General features: G+C 34.8%; 1 protein-coding gene across 4 annotated transcripts in view; it reads left to right on the forward strand.

The window, feature by feature from the left end:
- Nucleotides 1-25,000, forward strand: part of LOC125679300 (syntaxin-binding protein 4-like) — a 135,736-nt gene that overhangs the window by 85,651 nt on the left and 25,085 nt on the right. Inside the window, exons 13-18 of one of the 4 annotated variants that reach the window (XM_048918414.2) lie at nt 4,589-4,675; nt 11,173-11,238; nt 11,324-11,461; nt 16,985-17,107; nt 23,351-23,397; nt 23,492-23,622. In XM_048918414.2, coding sequence (XP_048774371.1) covers nt 4,589-4,675; nt 11,173-11,238; nt 11,324-11,461; nt 16,985-17,107; nt 23,351-23,397; nt 23,492-23,622 — 592 coding nt within the window. Of the gene's footprint in view, nt 1-4,588; nt 4,676-11,172; nt 11,239-11,323; nt 11,462-16,984; nt 17,108-21,324; nt 22,413-23,350; nt 23,398-23,491; nt 23,623-25,000 lie in introns of those variants that run through there. The other 3 variants (XM_048918415.2, XM_048918416.2, XM_048918417.2) reach the window with 3 other exon arrangements.

The raw sequence follows: 25,000 nt of genomic DNA on the forward strand, positions 1-25,000 counted from the left end.
GAGGATCCTTATTGTTTTTCAGGTCAAAGGTCAAGGGTCAATCTACTCTGGACATAGGAATATAATGTCCGCTCAATATCTTGAGAACCCTTTGCTTGAAAGACATCAAACTTGGCACACTGGTACATCCTAAGGAGTAGATGACCCCTATTGATTTTGAGGTCATATGGTCAAAGGTCAAGGGTCAAACTGGGCATAGGAATATACTGACCATTCAATGTCTAGAGAACCCTTTGCTTGACAGACATCAAACTTGGTACGCCAGTACATCTTCAGAAGAAGATGACCCCCATTGATTTTGAGGTCACATGGTCAAAGGTCAAGGGTCAAACTGGACATAGGAATATACTGTCCGTCAAATATCTCGAGAACCCTTTGCTTGACAGACATCAAACTTGATACACTGGTACATCTTCAAGAGAAGATGACCCCTATTGATTTTGAGGTCACATGGTCAAAGGTCAAGGGTCAAACTTGACATGGGAATATACTGTCTGCTCAGTATCTTGAGAACCCTTTTCTTGACAGACATCAAACTTGGTACACTGATACGACTTCAGGAGAAGACGACCACTATTGATTTTGAGGTCACATGGTCAAAGGTTAAGGGTCAAACTGGACATAGGAATATACTGTCCGTTCAATATCTTGAGAACCCTTTGCTTGACAGACATCAAACGTGGTACACTGGTACGTCTTCAGGAGAAGACGACCCCTATTGATTTTCAGATCACATGGTCAAAGGTCAAGGGTCAAACTGGACATTGGAATATACTGTCTGCTCCATATCTTGAGAACCCTTTGCTTGACAGACATTAAACTTGGTACACTGGTACATCTTCAGGAGAAGATGACACTTATTGATTTTGAGGTTGCGTGGTCAAAGGTCAAGGGTTAAACTGTACATAGGAATATACTGTCCGTTCAATATCTTGAGAACCCTTTGCTTGACAGACATCAAACTTGGTACACTGGTACATCTTTGGAAGAAGATGATCCCTATTGAATTTGAGGTCACATTTTTAAAGGTCAAGGGTAAAACTGGACATAGGAATATACTGTCCGTTCAATATCTTGATAACCCTTCGCTTGACAGACATCAAACTTGGTACACTGGTACATCTTCAGGAGAAGACGATCCTTATTGATTTTGAGGTCACATGGTCAAAGGTCAAGGGTCAACCTGGACATTGGAATATACTGTCCACTCAAAATCTTGATAACCCTTTTGCTTGACAGACATCAAACTTAGTACACTGGTACATCTTCAGGAGAAGGTGACCCATATTGATTTTGAGGTCAAAAGTTAATTGTTGAACTGGACATAGTAATATATTGTCTCCTATATTTTAAGAATTATTTGCTTGATTGATACCAAACTTGGTACACTGGTACAGCATAAGGAGTAGATGACCCCTATTGATTTTTAGGTCACATGGTCAATTCACTCTTGACATAGGAAGATATTGTCTGCTCAATATTTTGAATTGATGATACTACTATCAATTAAATGATGTGTGTGTATAACCCTTTTCAATTTTGCACCATGGGGGGCATATGTGTTTTACAAACATCTCTTGTTTACATTATTTTGCATCATTAATCCGGAAATTCGCGTTCCGGATCCGGACGGTCACTTTTTACTACAAAATGTTACAATGCAATGAAAATTGTACCGTTAATCCGGACGGTAATTATGTTTAGGGAAGGTCTGTGTCGGACAATTTTAGCAAGGCGTAAATTATAACGAAAACAAGCCAAACTGTCTAATTGAAGCGATTACCTGTACCCTGTCAACACCTCCTTCCAATTAGGTGGTGTGTGATGATAAGTCCGTTAGATAGCACATGCTAATCGAGACATTGTATTGCCAATTTTCGCACATAAGATCTTTATTGCGTGTAGTGTTGAATTTTGTAAATAAATCTGTAGCATATTATTTTATAGTCTTGATCAATACCCTAATAGTATTAATAAATTAAACATCATGCCGTAATGATATTTTTTTAACTGCTACACATATCAGTTGTACTGATTCGTAAATTGATATCGGCTTATTCAAATCTAAAGAGTGTAGATTATACTTCTAGATTCTGGATTTTATACTGTTGATTGGCGTGAGATATACATGTATGTTCATGCACATGTATATGTAGTAAGTTTTTAATGTTTAGAATGTCACGCATGTAGAATGTACCTGTGTACGATTGATTCTTCTTACGATGCTGTAGAGCTTTATTGCTTTCGAATTTTTAAACTCTGGGTAGAAGTGAGAAAATTACCATTTTAAGGAAAATGACAATTAAATTCTGTATGTACCTATAATGTTAGTTTCACCCGAGTTTTGTTCCGTTATTATCGCATCATGAAAATAATAGGTGCGCGTGACTAGATCAAAGCAGTAGTAGGTCTTGATATTACGAGCTTAAATGATTTTGTTCTCCCGATATTGTCTTGGATAATTATAGAATAAGAAATATAAACTCTGGCAGATTGAATTTTGGTTAAAGAATGTTGTCAACTGACATGATAATCACGAAATTCTTATATGAACTTTGGACGATGAAGATTGTTTTAACAGACCGCCGAACCCGTGAATCTTGACAGATGGAAATTACCGGCCTCTTTAAGAAGTAAAAGTGTGATGAAATGTTTGAAGTGTAAATGATTATGTTAGTTACTAATGATTTATTTACTTATAGTTACATAAAGTGCTTCATTATTTGTTTTAGTGCATACGGTACACAGTTTTGTATATTTATTTGTAGGGATCATATGTATGTACAATGTAAGCACAGGCAAATACACTGAACACGTACATTAAATTTTAGTGCTTTGAAATACATGTAAATGTTAACATTATCATAATTTATTTACTAATGCAAATGGTGAAATCCAATGATAGAATGTGTTTAATTCACTATGCATCAATAAAGTAGGCACATATCGGTTACTTATGCAAAGCTAGAAAATATGCGATTCAATTATCCGGACGCTTCATTTATCCGGACGATTTTGCTGGGAACCAAAGTGTCCGGATTAATGAGGCTCCACTGTATAGGGAAAATCTTTTAAATAATTTTCTTCTCAAGAACCATTGGGCCAAAGAAGTTGACATAAAATTTACATAAAAGCTTTCTGACATAGTACAGATTCAAGTTTGTAAAAATCATGGCCTCCAGGGGTAGGTTAGGGCCAGAATAGGGACTAAGATTTTACATCAAATATATATGGAAAGTCTTCAGATATGAGCCAAGGTGACTCAGGTGAGTGATGTGGCCCATGGGCCTCTTGTTCTCTGTTGCAGATATTTATTTGATATTTGGTATATTGCTTTACCATAACAAGTTACAGATCAAGTTCGAATTTCGTCTTGGTCCATTGATTTTTCACTAAGTTATGGCTCTTGAACTTAGAAAAATAGCATGCTTTTTTAGTTTTCCAGACTTTTTAGGTCACCTGAGTAAACTCAAGTGACTTATCACAATTGGTTATTGTCCGTCATCGAGCGTTAACAATTTAACATTTTTAACTTCTTCTTGATAACTACTAGTCCAATTCTTTTCAAATTTGGTATGGAGCATCTTTGGGACAAGGGAGACATAAATTGTAAATTTCAGGAATCCTGCACCCTTGGGTCCTTAGGGGCGGGGCAAAAACTGCCCAAAATTGACCAATTTTCAAAAATCTTCTTCTCAAGAACCGCACATGTGTAAGAAAAACTAAATGCATGGTGATGGAGAGCAGGAATCGAAGGCCTCTACCAAAATTGTAAATTTTATGATCCCCGGGGTAGGAGTTCTGACCCCAGGGCAGGACCAAACTTGGTATATAGTGTTTGTGTAAAACACTTAAATAACGTCTTCTTTAGTGCTATTGATACTGAATTGAAACTAAATGGATAGAGCAGGTAGTCTTTTACCAAAATTGTAAATTTGATGATCCCCAGAGTAAGGGTTCTGACCCCAGGGGGGGGCCAAACTTAGTATATAGTATTTATGTGTAAGTTTGCTGATACTGTATGAAATCTAAATGCATACTTAAGAATAGCAGAAAAGGATGTACAAAAAATGATGAATTTCAATTAAAACCCAGGGTTATGACTTTAGGATGAGTCCAAATTAGTCATATCTTTTGATGTTTTAATGTTAATACACCTATTATTTAAAGCCTTTCATCAATGTGTGCACTTTTGAAGGCAGTGAAGTTTTAAGAACACATCTTGTTTTATACTGTTGCTGAACTTTAGAATTTAGCTTAGATATTCAGAACATGAAATTTTTTCTAGTTTTCATAGCCCATGGAAGTATAGTGATACTTTTTCACTAGTATTCAGGCGACCAATAAGGCCTGTGGGCCTTTTGTTAATTTGAGAATTTTTCTCTTGACTTGACTGAATGTATTTTAAATTTTCATTTTCTCAAGTGCGTGTAGCATCATGTCCGTTGAAAGATTTTTGGTATGTTAAATACAAATCAAATTCCTTTTTCATAATAGACTTAAAGGAATATATATTTTCAAGGTTTTAAGTCTGTTGCTAAATTTTTTAAAATACCATAGCTTTCAGTGAAAAATTGATATGTTGCAGGAAAATCACTTTCACAGCTTTATAGATGAGAACAGTGAATTTATACAAGAAAGAGATGTGTTACATCTAGAAGTTCAACGCCTGCGGGTGAGGAGTGGAAGAATTCAAACTTATTATATGTCCATGATCTTTAGACAGGAAGTATTATGGTACAGTGATGTCATACGTCTGTCCATTCAGTGTTAACTCTTTCAATTTTCTCTGACACTTATCAAGCTGAAACTCTTTGTAGGTCACTCGAGATCATGTTGCAATTTTGATCCATTTCGACCCCCCTTGCAAGCATTTTGCTCCTCGAAGTTTTATATTGGAGTATATAGGGAAACGTTTTTAAAAATCTTCCTCTCAACAACGGTAGGATCATGATTAGTCATATTGATGTGCAAGTATCTTCAGGAAGTGCAAATTGAAGTTTGCTCAATTCAGGGGTCCCAGAAGTAGGATAGGGCCATGATTGGAAATCGGAGTTTGATACGGGAATAAACAGAAAATTATTCAAAACAAATTCTTTTCAAGATTAGCAGAGCGACAATGAATCATATCCAAATATTCCTAAGTAGTGTGGATTGAAGTTTTGTTTTATGCCCCTGTGACTAAAGTCAGGGGGAAGGGGGTATGCATATTTGCATATTGTTTTTGTTCTGTCTGTCTGAAACTTAAACCTAGCTTGCTCATAACTTTTGAATGGTGAATTATAGAGATTTCATATTGTGTATTCCTTTAGACAAGATCTTTCTTTTGGCACCAAAGTTTGTGACCTTGTAGTTTGACCTATTTTTAAGGTAGCTCACTACATTAAAGCTGATACTCTGTATGACACCACATCACAAGATGGCGATTTAAATGTTTTGTGAAATTATTTGTATCGATCAATTTGTTTGTCTATCATCGTAGCTCAGTGATTAAAGCATTGGGATGGTGAACCACAGATCTCGAGTTCAAATCCCACTGAGTCTTTTGTTCATATGTGTTGAAATAATTTTTTTGAAATTCATGTTTTTATCCAGATTTGTATATTTTTTGCCGTTTTGGCATATATATACTTATTGTATATCATCATATCTTTTATAATTAAATCAATTCGTACTGATTTGAGAAACTATTTCTGGGTGTAGTGAGCCACCTTAAGAAAACCTAACCTAGACATTATCTCCTAAACTATTTAAGATAGGGCTTTCATATTTTTGTCTCCTGCCACAATGCAGAAGGGGACATAGAAATACTGATGTCCATGCATCTGTGTGTCTGTCTGCCACTTGACTTTGTGGATGAAACTCCCCCAAAACTGCTCAATGGATTTTGTTTAAATTTTGTAGGAATGTTACTCACCATATTGAGTTGATCATATTGTGCCTCCAATTTGATTCAACAAATTTACAGAAGTTATGGGACTTTGTACATGCTACCCTATAGGAACACTTGGTTGGGGCCACAATATGGGGTCAAAATTTTTCATGGGAATAAAGGTTGCAAAAAATCTTTTTAGAATCACAATAGCTGAACAACAGTAGGGCCAATGTGACTCAGGTGAGTGATGTGGCCCATGGACCTCCTTATTGTATTGTCATTGAAGATGGGCATGTAGCAAGGAATTTGATTTTCTTCAATTTCTGAGAAAATTTTAAGTTAACACTTTTAAGGAAATATTACAAAATGAGTACATAGTCTGTCCATCTCATTCCTTTCAAGGTTTTCAAGCACATTGCAAGGACTTTTGATTCTCAACAATTTCCTAAGTTTCTTTGATGTTTGAAAAAAAAATTACAGATTGTTGAACTTGGTCAATTTGGGGAAATATTTTACAAATACTGGTCATGGTGTGTATGTTTACATCCTGTCACAGCTATGACCTTATTTTACCCTCTCAATTCATTGTGAGGGGGATAGAGTAATGGGTTTGTTATTGTGTGGTTGAGTATGTGTGTAACACTGAGCTTGTAGATACTCCACAGGCTACATGTTTTGCTTCATTGTATTTATATTTCACATGTAGCTTTGTTATTAAGAGAGGAAGAACCTATTGATTTTGGGTCAAAAGGTTAAGGTCACTACAGGAGTTCATAGAGAAAAGCTTGTAGACACTCTACAGGCCACATTTATCATCCATTAATTTCATACTTCACATTTACTTTTGTTATCAATAGAGGAAGAACCATATTGATTTTTGGGGTCAAAAGGTCAAGGTCACTATGAGACTTCATTGATGAAGCTTGTAGACATTCATTGTGAGGGGATGTGCCCCACCTTACGTAGCTTTTGTATTGATACAATGTGAAAGAAATTATGTCACAGCTTATTTTGGCTGATGTTGCCTTCACTAAAGTTCTACAACTCATGGCTTAAGAAAAACAGTCTACATAGGCTTGTGACGGGCGTATTATGTATTGTTTCAGTTACTCTTGTTTTATTCAAGACAACAAATGTTTCATTATTTAGTAGCTCTATTACTACCTCTGATCACAACATTCTGAAATATCATTGTTGATTAGACATCATGTTTGATACAATCTAATTAAAATCAAACTTCTTAAATCCGCACCGTATACTCTGCATAAGAAGATCTGACATAACCCGAATATGGGTCATGTTCATTTGAACTTTATGTAAGCCAATCAGCGTGTCGCCTATGAAATCGCCAGTGTTCACAATTGAAGGAAAATGACTGTGATTGTTTCGTTTGAAAGAAAACACATCACAGCTAGATGTGACGTCACAGTGCACTGTTTACGTCGATTGGCGTTATATTCCTAGCATTAATTAAGTAAACCATCTTGAAAACTATTCAAATAGTACCCACCCCTGTTCATACATAAATCGGGATTCACAATTAATTTAATTTGGGTTCTTCTGCCTCAATAAGGACTCTCAGATCAGCATTTGAAAGTTTATTTTAACAGACAGTTAACCATCAATGTGACATGTGCACACAATTACACGTGGTGCTCGTTCACCGTTGTGTGGAGTCATACACAGTTTGTCAGCGTAAATGTGGTAAAAAGCTACAATGAATTAAAAAAAAAAAAAATTAAGTTTTTGACAAATACTGCTTTCCATACAAAAATTTCTCAAACCTGAATCCGTGTAATACAATACTTGACACACAACAAATCCCATCTCCACATCACTAATCAAATGACTTATGAACATGACTTACCAATTCAATTCACTAAATTTATATATCAAGACAATTACAGTTAATAATCATCGGCTACAGAAGATGACATGAACAGCGCACCATACTTTAAGCACATGGCAAAAATATAAACTCAGATTATGCACAATTGCATTCATGAGCATAGCTGACAGTATAGATACAGGTAATTGACAATGTAATTAATAGAATAATCAAGTGTAAAATGATCATAACTACTTACACCGTGGATTACAAACGTTCAGACCGGTTTAGTTTCCGAGAACTTTTGCCTGACAGTATGGCGGCACAAACATACCAAGATAAGTCGTACGTATAAACATTCATATTCAATTCAAGTCTAATTGACGTAAATGTAAAACAATAATATTCTTGACATGGAAATTAGCAAACAACAGACAGAATATGGGTGTATTTCCAGGGCTTGAAGCTAACTTTTTATGTCACCAGTCCAGCCAGATTGATGGGGTATAATTTCAACCAGTCCGCAGAAAAATTTACCAGTCCAACACAGAGTTTTCCAGAAATAATTAAACATATTTCGTTGATGTTATTTAAATGAAATTCAACTCAATATGCCTCAGACAATATTGTAACACTCAAATATGGGATTTATACTTACGAATCAGAATAAAAAAATTCTGATTCGTCTGATATCTACAGATCGAAGCATGCCAAATGTGTATAAAATTTCATATTAAGTATATTTTCCAAAATGATGCTTTAGAAAATTAACCAGTCCCATCGGACTGACTAAAACAAATGTCGGTCAGTCTGCCAGACTTTTAGCCAGTCACAGACTGATGGGCATATGTTAATTTCGAGCCCTGATTTCATATCGTACGTTTTGTTTATATGAACGGGATAGATTAGGCATTATTGCGAAAGTTTAAAATTTGTTATGCGAGAATATACAATTTTACAGTGTGGAATAAACTTCGTGGGAGAGAGGTTACAGCATTGCCAGAAACCACCTAAATAGCCATCATTGTATGGCGCAATCTGACTGGGTGATAGTTCTCATGAATATTCCAAGAGAAAGGTCATGCAGATATGACCCCCTATGGGGTTATGTCAGATCCTGTTGTAGCGATTGTGAGCATATCCTAGGATCTGATTTTAATTAGATTGTGTTTGATAATAAGTATTACTATAAAATGTTACATACATTTTCAGCCAAAACACAATCGGGGTGGAAATTACTACTAACCCAATATGGAAGCAGATATCTTAATATTTGTTTTTAAATTGATAGATACAGTTTCAAGAATAACATCACTGTAGATACTTTCAGCTTTCCTAAACAGTATAACATTAAATACTATGCATTATTTTGTAACCAATAAAAGTTGTTTAAATTGAAAATTAGACATGATTTTGAGGGTGTGATGTGTGTCAAATTTGATTGCATGTATTTGTACAGATTATAATTTGTTGGTTAAATCTAAGAAAAGATATTTATATTTTTATCTTTCTTTTTTTTTTTTTTATTTGTAATATTTATTCAACTATCACAATTTATATCAAATTAATATATCATATATTCATCTACATACATATACATACATGTACATACACTATGTACACCAACACACCCATAGAAGATATGTACATGCATTAATGTGAAAGTCGTTTTAGATATAGAAGAAAAAAGAATAGAAAAAAAAAAGAAGAAAGGAAAGAAGAGAGGAGAGAAAGTTAAATAAATGGAAAAAAATACATAATAATAATATAATATAAATAGGGCACATGTTCGGGGGGGGGGGGGGGGGGGGGGGGGGGGGGGGGGGGTAGTAAGCAAAAATTAGTTGTCTAATAGAAATATTAATGAATACATATAAATTATAACATATCACATATATACTGCCAGTTGATTTTTTTAAACTCTGTATATTTACGTTGTTTTAACAATAAAAAAAAATTCTATCATGATTCTTTCTAGAGCCCTTGTACTTTGCAAAGGGTGGCTTTTGTACTTACTCGAAAATATATAATTCTTAATTATCAAAGTTATAAAAATTTTCTACTTTATAAGCATTGTTCTTATATTTACCAAATAATATTGTTGTTCTGTCAAAAGATAAAGATATTCTAAACTTGTATAAAAGCCACTCTTCAATATCATTCCAAATCTCCTTTACTAGATAACACTCAGCAAATAGATGTTCACTTGATTCAATTTCATTATTGCAGAAACAACATGTTGGGGATTCTTTATTCTTAAGTTTATATAGATACGAATTTGTGGGAACTATTCTATGTAAAATTTGGAACTGTAACCAATGAAGTTTTGATTCCTGTGTGACTTGAAAAGGGAGTTCAAAAATTTTCCTCCATTCACTTGAATTGAAATGATATCCATATTCATTCCATTTTAATATTGAAGTACTTGTTTCTTTCTATCGATGAGAATATTATACATATCTTTACATCCTTTCATATTGATGTAGAACAAAATAACAGAAGAAATAGTATCAGCACCTAAGTGTGATATTTTCAACTTTTCAGGGTTTAGGTATACTTTGCTTAAAATATTGTACATGTTTGTAAATATGGCAACCAATTTACAAATATGTTTTGGGTATGGCATCTATTAACAAATTAATTCCAATGAAAATTCACTCCTTTGTATCAGTATGCAAAAATGTTCACTTTGTAGAGTCTGTAACCCTATTTTTAGTATTAAAGTACGATTTCGAAAACAATAATTGATGAAATAGAATATAATTCTTTTTTATTCTTCAGGACTTGGAAAAGTAATATTAAAGAGTTTTGTAGAAAACTGATGAACAGTAAAATATCAGGAACATAATTACAATATTGTGTTCAGAGTAGAGTCTGCAGCCCTACATACATGAATTACAATATTGTGTTCAGAGTAGAGTCCGTAGCCCTATACAATTACATACATGAATTACAATATTGTGTTCAGAGTAGAGTCTGTAGCCCTACATACATGAATTACAATATTGTGTTCAGAGTAGAGTCCGTAGCTCTGTAAAATTAAAATGAATGAATCACAATATGCAGAAATTTCGTTCTTGTCCCAATTTTTCGAGAATTATGTAATAAACCAACTGCTCACTGAAGGTATGAAATTCAAACTATAAAACAACATATATAATGATTTCTATGTTATAATTTCAATGACCATAACAAGGATTTTTTTTTGAAAAGGATAATTTTGCAAGGAAAGTATATGGTAATTAAGTTAGATTTTAAATGAAATTAAGTTTTGTCTAATAAGAACAAAAAGAATCAATAATAGGTTTCAAAATTGATCCACTTTTAAGAAAATAAGTATAAAACTTGATATCTCATTGTGACACAAAATAGTCCACCCTGATTGTGTTTTAGCTGTATTACATGTATACATATGCCTGCAGACTGAGATTTAATGAGTGAAGCCTTGTTAATACCAATGTAATTACAGTTTAAACTACAGGAAAGTGAGATTGCTAAATGCCGAGCAGAGGGAGAGTTGCACAATATTCAATTGGTAAGAAAGTTGCAATTTATTTATCATCAGTTTTTGTTTAAGTTTTAAAATGAATTAATGTGTACTCCCTCTGGAAATATTTCAGAAAGCCCAGGGTGCCATGAAGAAAGTGGAGATAGCAGAACGAGCTCAGAGAGAGGCAAGAAATGTGGAGAAGGATTATGAGGAAGTAGTGCAGCTCCTAGAGGCTGAAGTGGCCAAACTCAAGGAGGAGCGCAAAGCAGTGAGTAAATTGTAGATATTTAAAAGTGTTTTGTGGCTAGAATCCAGATGCTACTCAATTGTTCCTCCCAAATTTGTCAAAATGACCTAATTTCAGAATTACAACCTTAGAAAGAGGATGTTTCCCCCACCATATTTGGACACAAATGGTTCTTTTTCATGCAGTTTTTAGCTCACCTGAGCCAAAGGCTCAAGTGAGATTTTCTGATCAAAATTTGTCTGTCGTCGGCAGCGTCGTCGTTGTAAACTTTTCACATTTTCATCTTCTTCTCCAGAACCACTGGGTCAATTTCAACCAAACTTAGCACAAAGCATCCTTGGGTGAAGGGCTTTCAAAAAATCTTCTCGAGAACCACTGAGCCAGAAAAGCTAAGATTTACATGAAAGCTTCCTGACATAGTGCAGATTCAAGTTTGTTCAAATCATTGCCCCCGGGGTAGGTTGAGGCCACGATAGGGGATCAAAGTTTTACATAGAAATATATAGGGAAAACCTTTTCAAGAACCAATGAGCCAGAAGAGTGGAGATTTGCATGAAAGCTTCCTGACAAAGTGCAGATTCAAGTTTGTTCAAATCATGGCCCCCTTAGGTAGGTTGGGGCACTCAGGTGACCTATTGCAATTGATCTGCGTCCATCATCATGCGTCATCCGTTGTGTGTTAACAATGGAACATCTCTAACTTCTTGATAACTACCATCATGCACTGTGCAATAACAATTGAACATTTTTAACTGTTTCTTGATAACTGCCATTCCAATTCTTTTCAAATTTGGTATGAAGCATCTTTGGGACAAGGGGTACATAAATTGTAAATTTCAGGACTCCTGCACCCCTAGGGCCTTAGGGGCAGGGCAAAAATTGCCAAAAATTGAACAATTTCAAAAAAAAATTCTCATCTAGAACCACAGGAAGGCCTCTACCAAAATTGTAAATTTCATAACCCTCGGGGTAGATGTTCTGACCCCAAGACAGGGCTAAACTTGGTATATGTATAGTGTTTATGTGTAAAACTGGATGATATTTGCATGTGTTAGACGAAATATTTCGATTAATAATGAAAATCATAAATTAAGGCATGTGTTACCTTTTGTGTAGTACAGATATGATAAAAAGAAATATAATAACCTTTTTATTAATTTTTGTGATCATTATACATGTAATTCGGATTTTCAATTTCATTTGGTGTTTTTATGTAAAACAATAGTGACATAGTCGACTGTAAAATTATCACTTGTTACATGAACTGCACTCATGTGAAATTGTTTTTAATACGACAAGGATAATAATTCTCGACCAACAAAAGTTATATTTATATCAATAGCATGTAAAAGGTCTTCTAGATAAGTACATGTAACTAAGTGGTTGAACAGTCTCAATGACATATACAGTGTGTGGAATAGCAGTTCAATCGATTGCGGTTCTGGCCAGGCTGGGACGAACCGGGTAAAGGACTGAATTGGAATCAATAGAAATCGATCATATTTCAATAGATAATCTTAAAATTAAGTTTGATCAATTAATATGAACAGCATTGTTTTGGTATATTCCCATATTAATGCTTACATGCTCCACGTGAACGTTTACATGTGGCCTTTACGTTACGGAAGGGGATATATTCTGGGGAAAGGCATACAAATATCGCACTGTAATAAAATCAACAAAAACAATCCCTATCTTTCATACGTGTAGACATCTTAAAATATTCAAAATTGTAATATAGCATACATGTACATAGGCCTAATGAAATTGATACTTTCTTAATAAGATTTAACAAATTAAAAGTTTTGTACAATAGAATACATGTAATTACTTCACATTTAACCATCCTTAGACTAACTTTTCAAACAAGGATTTTGATGGCTCTGGTCATGATTGATTTAAATACACGTTATTTTTAAATAGTTTTTGATTATGATATTTCTATAATGTTATTAAAAAGAATCTTTGTATCTGTGTATCAACAAATTCTTATAAATTATCCAAAGCATTTTGATTAACAAGGTATATTAAACTATTTTTTCTGTATAAGAATTGAGAAAACGTCATCAGACACAGATAGAAGACGCAACGTTAAATCTTGCACTCGCAAAACATGCCAACTTTGCTATTTCATATCACAATTCAAATGCATGTTAATTGTAAATAGTGTTTGATTATGATATTTGTATAATGTTATTGAAAAGAATTTTGTGTGTGTGTGAAATAACTTTTTAAAAAATATCCAAAACATTTTAATTAACAAGGTATATTGAACTACAGTGGAACCCCGTTATTACGTTTTCCATTTTGTCACGATAAAATAACGTAATACCGGGGGCAACGTAATAAACGTTCCCAGTGAAATCCGTTAAAAATATCATTTGGAAATTGTATATCGTCCATTGGTACTCCGTGATGGGGTGTGTGAATATATCTTTACTGTTTCTTTGTTTAAAAGACTATTATACTTTGTTTTATTTACATCTTATCTTTAATGTCCGTAATTCTTCATGTTCTTATCCCTTTTCTTTATTTCTGGTGTAGGATACATAAGGATGTTTTGATAAACGTTGTTTTTTCTGCATTCGTTTGGACCGCCATTTTGTTCAACTTTAAAACAATGCGTTCATGTAAATTTCTATCAATAACTCGTTCCGGTTCGTATTCAACATTCGTATTAAAAATATAACAAAACATCGTTTTATTAAGTTCTCTAATTACACAATACACAACACAATAAAAAAAAATCCCACCCCAAAACAACAAAACTATAGACACAAAACGCACACGATACCCAACACTTGCACACTTTTCTCACCAACGATAAACACGGAGAACAATTTAAGCGCAATCCACATAAAAAAAAATATAATGATGCACGAAGATTTCATTTATAACGCTAAATGATGGCACTAAAATCACGTGCGCATCAAGGGATTTTAGAATATTCACTGAGGTAAATGCCGTGCGCAAATCGGCCAATAACACAGGACAGTTTGATTGGTGTATGTATGGACGAGATTTACGAACACCCAAGCTGCATGTCCAAACAACGGACAATTTTTTAATTGACCACCTTTCTTTACCTATGTCCAAGCAGTTACCCAAGCGGTTTTAACAATGCTACAATAAATCTTGTCTTTCATGTTCGGTACCAAAGCTGTCCGTAAATAGAGTTTTAATAGCGAAGGTAATCACACTATGCTGAACACTCAGGTGGTTGAGAAATTATTTCTTCGATTATCAAAATATGAAAAATGAAGTAAATTTCATAGAGTACAATGTCTAAATAAACATTATTTGTTTATCACTGGCTTCGATACGAGGTATTCACCTGTATTGATGTCGCTAGATCTATCGAAGCGTGATCAGTCAAGCGTCTCTAATCCCCAAACAGACCAGGAAATTTACATGGTGACTGCCTCAGACAGTCAAGGTGTGAATGGCTTATTATTTTGAGAATCATTATTGAATAATTAGGGGTTTATTACGTTTTTGTCGGAATTTTTACAACGTAATACCGAGTCCCGGCATCTTAGGGCAACGTAATAACGAGGTCTATTTTATATAAGTTTGTTAAGAAATGGTTTTGTGCTTTGAAATTCCAACGTAATATGCGGACTAACGTATTCAAGGGGGAACGTAATAACGGGGTTCCACTGTATTTTTTTCTGTATAAAAATTGAGAAAACATCAGACACAGATCAAAGACGTTGCGCAACGTTAAATCTTGCACTCACAAAACATGCCAACTTTTATACTTCATATCACAAAAAATATATGTAATACATGGATATAATTACTATATATAGAAAGTACACACCCTATATAGTATTAGTGCATAAAATTACCAACTTCTGAAAATAGGCCAAAATTGACCCATAGTGTACCTTTTCCTTTACCAGTGATCGTAGAGAGTAACTGTTTGGTTTGAGGGTTAAGCCAAAATTATTATATTGATTATTGTCTTTATCATTTGAAAGACTTCTTTAAGTTTACTGATACAGCAACCCCAGGGTTTTGACTTTAAGATGGGTCCAAATTAGTGATATCATTTAATGATAATACATATACATGTATTATGTAAAGCCTTTCATCAGTATAGGAACTTTTGAGGGCAATTAAGTTTGAAGAACACCTTGTTTTATGCTGTTGCTGAATATTGAAATTTCGCTTGGATATTTTGAACAGGAAATTTTTTTCTAGATTTTTAGCCCTTGGGACTAGTGATACTTTTATCAGTACTCGGGTGACCGATAAGGCCTTTGGGCCTCTTGTTTACTGAGTACTTGACTATTGCTCAACTAAAGCCTCTGAGTATTCAGCTAGGGTATCCAAGTGAAATTGACATCCCTACTTGAAATCCTTTCCAGACCTGTGATTCTTCCGTCGGAAGACAAAATCTCCCGAATTTGAGCCCCCCTTCCGTTTCTTCCGTTAAAATGTAAAATCTTCCGTCATTTCAAATTTTCAACAACAAAAATTTTCTGAGCGCTATTTTTCGATATTTATAAGGAAAAACCCCGAGACAATCGAAAGTCGTCTTTTGAATTACGTATTTCCGATCGAGCTCGAGCTTCGCGATATTTGTGTAACTGAAAGTGTTTCCGGTCAAAACAAACCTTACAATTCCGTGTTTAATTCCATTTATTTCATAAGTATTTGTTGTTTATTTCACCTCAGCATTTGAGATACAGGAATATTGACGGTATATTTACCCGTCCATTCTTTTTCAGTTTTTTTTTTATCCCGGGATATTCAATAAAGTTTAATATATTTATACTTTGAATTTTCGATCAGCTGACTTGCATTTTCTGTTGTTACTTTGCAACTTGTTTTATAAAATCATTCCATCTGGTTTACCATAAGTGTGTTGCACTTACCGAAAGTGAACATTTGTTATTGTTTGGTACGCTAACTAAATTTCATTCCAGTTTTCTAGTTTCATATTACCCTTTTAATTCAAACTAGGAATAGAATAGCAAAATTTCCCCTGTGTTTCACTTGTTCATTCAGAACAACCCTCCTGTTTTTATTATAAATCAGTTCAGCTTATTCTACTTTGCTTGTAATTCTGAATTAAGCATTCTGGAAGACTTCGTAGCCATTGGTAATGTATTGATTATACAAATATTTTAGTGTGATAATTGTTATAACTTGTTATCTCTGTAATAAATATAACAAGTTTTTTTTCATTTAATTGTGGTTTTTAAGGTATTGACTTAAGAATTATCAATGTTCTTAACACAAAAAAGGATTTATCAATGTTCTCAACACAAAAAGGATCTGATGATTATGAACTCAGACACTTGGAACACAAAAAAAACCAACTACTAGTAGCATGATTTCATTACCCAATGAACACACAAAAACGGTAAAAAAAATGTCGATAAAAAATCTCCAGTTATCAGACCAAAACTCCAGCTGAAAATTTTCAAATCTCCAGTTGTGGCATGACAGTTCTGTCACAGGTATGCCTTTCCCAAATCATTATGATGAAATTTATCAAAGATTTTACATGCATTGTATAAAATCATATTTCAGAATGTCACAAATAATGCAGATAGTCAGCAACAAATGGCAGTATTTTCCTGTCAGTTAAAGAAACTAGAATCAGAAAAGAAGACATATGAAGTGGCTACAGAAAAGTTATTACAGTTTGCTGAGGTAAGATATTTTCAACGCTGTATTCATGCACTTGTAAAACTGAGGTTTTCCTGGCTTATTTTGAGGTTCAGTTACAGGACCCATTCCCAATCCAAAAATTACCAAAGTTTTCCCAAATTTTCCCAATTAAGTGTCTTTTAAAATTCCAAACTTAGAGAGTCAGAAATAATTGATATTAATTTATTTTCAATTATAAGATACTGGAAATGCAGAATCGGAGCCATGATTGTAAAAAGCAATCGGCATTCTTTGTAAAACTACACTACATTATACTCATCAGTTTTTAGCTCACCTGAACCGAAGGTTCAAGTGAGCTATTCTGATCACATTTTGTCCGACGTCCGTCTGTCTGTAAACTTTTCACATTTTCGACTTCTTCTCCAGAACCACTGGGCCAATTTCAACCTAACTTGGCCAAAAGCATCCTTGGGTGAAGGGCTTTCAAGTTTGTTCAAATGAAGGGCCATGTCCCTTTCAAAGGGGAGATAATCACAAAAATGCAAAAATAGGGTGGGGTCATTTAAAAATCTTCTTCTCAAGAACCACTGGGCCAGAAGAGCTGAAATTTACCTGAAAGCTTCTTGACATATTGCAGATTCAAGTTTGTTCAAATCATGGCCCCCGGTGGTAGGATGGGGCCACAAGGGGGGATCAAAGTTTTACATACAAATATATAGGGAAAAACTTTAAAAATCTTCTTCTCAAGAACCACTAAGCCAGAAAAACTGAGATTTACATGAAAGCTTCCTGACATAATGCAGATTCAAGTTTGTTCAAATCATGGGCCCCTGGGGTTGGATGGGGCCACAATAAGGGATCAAAGTTTTACATACAAATATATAGGAAAAATCTTTAAAGATCTTCTTCTCAAGAACCACTGAGTCAGAAAAGCTGATTTTTACATGAAAACTTTCTGACATAGTGCAGATTCAAGTTTGTTCAAATCATGGCCCCCGGGGATAGGATGGGGCCACAAGGGGGGATCAAAGTTTTGCACACAAATATATAGGGAAAAACTTTAAAAATCTTCTTCTCAAGAACCACTAAGCCAGAAAAGCTGAGATTTACATGAAAGCTTCCTGACATAATGCAGATTCAAGTTTGTTCAAATCATGGGCTCCGGGGGTTGGATGGGGCCACAATAAGGGATCAAAGTTTTACATACAAATATATAGGAAAAATCTTTAAAAATCTTCTTCTCAAGAACCACTGAGCCAGAAAAGCTGATTTTTACATGAAAACTTTCTGACATAGTGCAGATTCAAGTTTGTTCAAATCATGGCCCCCGGTGGTAGGATGGGGCCACAAGGGGGGATCAAAGTTTTACATACAAATATATAGGGAAAAACTTTAAAAATCTTCTTCTCAAGAACCACTAAGCCAGAAAAACTGAGATTTACATGAAAGCTTCCTGACATAATGCAGATTCAAGTTTGTTCAAATCATGGGCTCCGGGGGTTGGATGGGGCCACAATAGGGGATCAAAGTTTTACATACAAATATATAGGAAAAATCTTCTTCTCAAGAACCACTGAGTCAGAAAAGCTGATTTTTACATGAAAACTTTCTGACATAGTGCAGATTCAAGTTTGTTCAAATCATGGCCCCCGGGGATAAGATGGGGCCCCAAGGGGGGATCAAAGTTTTACACACAAATATATAGGGAAAATCTTTAAAAATCTTCTTCTCAAGAATAGCAAAGCTGTGATTAATCATATTTATATGGAAGCATCTTCAGGTAGTGTAAATTCAAGTTTGTTCAAGTCATGCCCCCAGGGGGTAGGGAGGGACCACAATAGGGGTTCAAAGTTTGACATTGAAATATTTAAAAAAAATATATGTTCAAAAATCTTCATCTCAAGAAGAGCATAGTAATGATTAGTCATTTTAATGTAAAAGCATTATCAGGTAGTGCAGATTAAAATTTGTGGAATTCATGGTCCCCTGGCGAAGGTTGGGGCCACATAGAAGATCGATTTTTTTTTTGATTTATTTTTTTTTGCATGGGAATATATAAGGAGGAGTGTTTAAGAAATTTTACATGGGAATATATAGGAAAAAATGTAGATAAATTTTCAATTTTTTCTGCTCTTGTTAATTTTGCATCCAAATAAATCTAGTGATATAATTTCATTTTTGTCTTCATTTATAAATTAAGAAGAAGAAAAGTCGCCGTCGATTCCTTTTGAACAACTTGGTGAATATCATTAATCTTGGCACCAAAAATCTTTGACTGAAGGGCATTCAATTGTTATAATTACACACTTAATGCACATATTTACAACGTGTATGACCCCCTATTGATTTTCTGGTCACACCTGCCATGTTGGGTTTAAAACATAAACACTCTTTTCTCAGGTGAGCGATGTGGCCCATGGGCCTCTTGTTTCCCATTCTAAGTACCCTGGCCCCAGTGGGAAAATGGTAGGAAAACCCTTGTAAAATATGGTTTTTCAGTTTGTGATGTAGTGTTATGGTCAAGTTGGAATTAGACTATTCCTTAAAGGCAAACTATACATTGGAGGAAGTTTCTCTTTCTGTGTAAGTTTTAGTCTAGTTTAGGCTACACGTTAGCATTCTTCTTGTAGACCCTTTCATTTTTTTATGCGCCCTAATGTTAACAGGACATATTATGGTACAGTGATGTTTGTATGGTGTATCCGTCCATTCACGTTTTTGTCTCAATTTTTATCCCCTTGCATTAACATTACAAGATAATAAATGAACAAGTTCACTATCAACTTCAGACTGCTTTCATTTTGACATGCGACTTTCGATCCTACAAAGGTAATTTGGTGGGCTAACTTAATGGGTGTATTTTGACATTTTATTTAACGTTATTGAGCATAAATCTTAGCAATGTATATTATCAAGGCTCCCAAATAAATATGCTTAATTATTCTTCTTCCACTTATGCTTCTTTCTCGTGCCTAAAATTGTCTGCAGCTGTTCTCCATAACCCTATGATGAAAGTATTGGATATTCAAGGATATGATTGGCCATTGTATCTAGTTGTGCAGAAATGCTTTTGTTTTCAGATTGAAGGGGGTTAGGGTACATGGGGGGGGGGGGGGGTTCAAATGGGGAAACAATTAATTCCAAATTCAACACTTTATGTGCTATTCATCTATTTATTTCCATTTGATGGTAAATTTATGCAAATCAGACATTTAGAATATCTACATCTGACATCATATATGTTTGACAAACATTTCTTGTTTTCTTTTTTGTTGGGTGGTATCTTCGTGCAACCACTATGGCACTTATTTGAGGGTTTGGTGTTGTGATATAAAGTACTATATGACTACATAATGCTTTTCCTCCAGTTCTTAACATATTGTACATCATGGATAGTTCAGGACACAATCATGAATTGCACTTATTGTGCAATGAAAATCTCTTCCCATCAGAGGAAGACATGTTGATATGGCTCAGTACTATAGAGTGAGTGAATATGAAACCTGCAGTACAAGACTACTTACCTGACACTGTCCAATAAGTGAACAAAACGAAAAGAGACAGACTTCTATGCAAGACTGGTTATATTGTCAGACTATTCAAAATTAGCTTTATTCATAATTATCATTGTCAATGGGTTTACCTGAGACTGTCCATTCTTAGAACAAAAGATGCAATGTTTTAAGTAGGATATAAGCCTCAAACTGTCCATTCTGTGAGAGAAAGAACTGATCTCGGCCCTACTGGCCTTGATCAGTTCTTTCACAGAATGGACAGTTTGAGGCTTATATCCTTTACATAGTGTGTCTGTACAGCAGTGGATTACACTTCAGTGGAAAAAGAAAAAAGACAAGCGATTTTTTAAAAAACACATAATAAAATTAATACATTTTAATGAACATCTAATAGTTTTAATGTACACTTTCATTTGTGAATAAACAGTAGAAAAGGTATACAGAGTGTTATTAATAATCACATGTTTTTACTTGTTGATGGATTAGGTTCAGCTTTCATCATATTTAGTTTTAAAGGGGGTGGATAGTTTTCACCAAGACACCCCACCCCTCTTTAAAACTAGATATGATGAAATGCTGAAACTAATCGATTAACAAGTTAAAACATACGAGTATAAATAACATTCTGTATACCCTTTCTCTTGTTTATTCACAAATAAAAGTGCATATTAAAACTATTAAACGTTCATTAAAATGTAATATTATTATGTGGATTTTAACAGTCACTTGTCTTTTTTTTTTTAGGTCACTCAGCAGACCTATTGCTATTGGTCTGCGTCCTTTATCGTGCGATGTCTGTTGTCCATTAACAACTTCTTCCCAAAAACTACTGGATCAATTTTGATGAAATTTTGTCAATTTTGCACCACAGGAGGGCATATATGATTTACAAACATTTCTTGCTGTTACACTGCTTTGCCACAACATGTTACAGACCATGTTTGAATTTGTGATTTTTTGCTGAGTTACAGACCTTGGACTTCGAAAAATAGCGTGAACTATCAGTTTGTCGGACTTTTTGTTGTGCTGCAGATATTTGTTTGATATTTGGTACATCGCTCTGCCATAACATGTTACTGGTCAAGTTTGAATTTCGTAATTTTTATATGCCCGTCAAAGACAGGACGTATAATGGTATGGCATTGTCCGTCTGTCTGTCTGGACCTTGTGGGCAGGATACTGACCGAACCAGGATTTTACAACTTGGTACATTTGATCACCATGATGAGAGGAAGATGCTTATTGTTTTTCAAGATCAAAGGTCAAGGTCATAGTATTATCACTTAGTAGGAAAACCTAGTAGGAAACCCTTGTAGTCAGGATACAAACTGAACAGTAAGCTCCAGGATGTTACAACTTAGTATATTTGATCACCATGATGAGAGGAAGATGTCAAACTCCCCGTCAAGGCCTCATTACGTCACCTACGTACAGACCTCTCCTATGTGACGCAGCACAATATACAGATTTGTATATTGTGAGTCCACGATTATCACGCGGGCAAATAACAATAAAGAAGTAGTTTGTAGTTAAAAGCTTGAAAATATTGACATTAAGAGCATTAATATAAAAGTATGGATTTTATTTTAAACATAAAATTATCAAAAGATCATTAAAAGGTATGGATACTCTGTTCAAATTATAGTGTTTAATGTTTACGTTCTTGTTTTGAACTGTTTACGTTTGACGTTATGGTTTTTTCATCATTCTACAGTGACGTCACACAGTATACGCGGTATAAGAATTCGCTATCCCATAATGCCTAACTGGAAGAGATTGGTTTGTGAGCAAACGAACTCTGGCTGAAGTTTGAGGAAGATGTCTATTGTTTTTCAAGGTTAGAGGTCAAAGGTCAATGTCACAATATCACTTAGTAGGGAAACCTTGTAGGCAGGATACAAACCGAACCATAAGCTCCAGAATATTGCAACTTGGTTCATTTGATTACCATGAAGAGAGGAAGATGATTATTGTTTTTCAAGGTCAAAGGTCAAGGTAGCAGTATCACTTAGTAGGAAAACCTTGTAGGCAGGATACAAACCGAACTGTAAGCTCCAGGATATTGCAACTTGGTACATTTGATCATCATAATGAGAGGAAGATGCCTAAAAAATTTCAAGGTCAAAAGTCAAGGTCAAAGTATCACTTAGTATGAAAACCTTGTAGGCAGTATAGAGACCAAACTGTTGGGGCTAGGACTGTCAAACTTTGTACACATACACTCTATGCCAAGTGGAGGATGTCTATTGTTTCCTGAGGTCAAAGGTCAAGGTCATAGTAGCAGGATACAGACCGTTTTGTTGGGGCAAAGACCATCAAACTCGATACACATACATCTTATGCCAAGTGAAAATATTGCATAGAGAGTACATGATTTGTCATGTTTTTACTATGCAAAGAAAGTATGTCAGACCCTGATGCTTGCTGATACTACTTGATGCCAAGTTCTACAAATCATGGTGTAAGAAAAACACCCTATATTAGCTTTTCACGGGTGTATAATGTACTGTTGGTGGTACTCTTGTTTGTATAGTTATGACCATTGGACTTATAAAAATAGCGTGAATTATCAGTTTTCTTTAATTTTTGGATGATTTATGGCCCTTGGACATGAAACTGTTTTCCCCTTTCCCATAAGCTACATAATGAACTTCGAATATTGTTGCCATCCAATAATTTTGGCAATGGGTAGGGGACTATGTATTGTCATGTAATACTCTCAGAATGCTTGTTAGATAACTACATTGATTGAACATTCTAATATTTGCAGAATGTGCATGAAACAATGATGTCACAAGGAAACAGTGTGGGATTGAAGTGAGTTATGCAGAAATCTTGATATCCAGATGGAAAATTAAAGTTTAGTATGGATTATGGTGTGGAATGGTCATCATCGCTGTCTGTATTTCAGGAAAGGTGACCCAGCCAGAGGGAATCGTCCACCAGCTTACCTGGGCAGACATAAACAATTCAACCCCAAAACCATTGCTGCTGAGGCCAAGGAGGTTGTTTCTGCTGTCAGATCCATCATCGAGAAAGATCGTTAGTATAGTGCACAAATGTAGCAGACTATCTTACATTCCAAGAAATTAAACTACTATAAAAGCCCAGAAGACTCATTCGACATTTAAGGATTTGAATTTCGAGATTTGGAATTTTGAAATTCAATGTTATAGATTAACCAATCAAAATATAGGTCACACTATATGATTTAAAAGAGACAACAAACCCTTAAATCTTGAAAATTGGCCAAATTTAATAATAAACAAGTTTTGAAAATAAGCCATATATTTAAATGCCATTTAGGAGGAGGTATTTGAATTCGAATTTTCTTTATCTTTCTATTTGTAAGATATTCAACACTGGACTACCATATTTATCTGAATATAATACACACTTTTTCAGGAAATATTTGGTGTATTATATACCACAATAGGTTTTTGACCCATTTTTTTTTTATTATTATTATGCCCCCCTTCAAAGAAGAGGGGCATATTGCTTTCCACCTGTCGGTCAGTATGTCAGTCGGACGGTAGACCAGATGTTATCCGCTCAATATCTTGAGAACCATTCACTTCATTGTAATGGTATTTGCCCAACTCTCTATTTTGTATTGCTTGTGGGAGTTATGAGATTGATCACTGTTTGTTATCTTCACCTTTCATATATGGGTTGGTTACGAGTAGATGGGCTGACAAATCCCATTGCCCGACGCCCGGGGCGAGTGATTTTTCCAATTGGGCAAGTAAAAATTAGTAGGAACTTGCCCGTGGGCAAGTGATTTTTAAATCCACAACTATCGGTTTCGCATTGAAAATGAAAGTAGATTTTTGTACGAGTTAACAATTGACGATTTTTAGTCACAAAAACGCTTCATGAAATGAAGGTAAAGCCTGAAGTTCAAGCGCGTAAAAAACATATACGTATGTGTTGACATTGCGGCGCTGGTCCAAGCATGGACAAATTTATAACTAAAGTCAAGGGAAAAGGCTCGGAAACACATGATGACCAGCAATTAGTTGATGTTAATAACAATGAAAATCCTGGACCTTCGGTATCAAAGCATGCAAAACTCAGAGGAAGCGGTGTTACATCAAATCATGGGAGGACACGTGGCCGTGGGTGATGTTGAAAGTGACTCAATCAGTCAATGCACTGCACTATTTGCAGGGAGTTTCCTACTGTTAGTAATGCTAAAAACAATTCGTTTTTTAAGGGTTGCAAACTCTTTCGCGTGGAATCCTGAAATCTCACCAAATCATTGAGGTTCACGCGTTGTGTACAACTTACTATCGCCAGAGAAACACGATTCCCATGGCAAAGGATATGAAGTTTGAGAAAAGTGAAATAAAGAACACAAATATTGTATATATTTTATTTTAATTTGGGTGTTAATTAAAATTTCTACTACAATGTGCAA

The sequence above is a fragment of the Ostrea edulis genome, chromosome 2 (assembly GCF_947568905.1).
Source record: "Ostrea edulis chromosome 2, xbOstEdul1.1, whole genome shotgun sequence".
In the NCBI taxonomy this organism is placed as follows: Eukaryota; Metazoa; Mollusca; class Bivalvia; order Ostreida; family Ostreidae; genus Ostrea; species Ostrea edulis.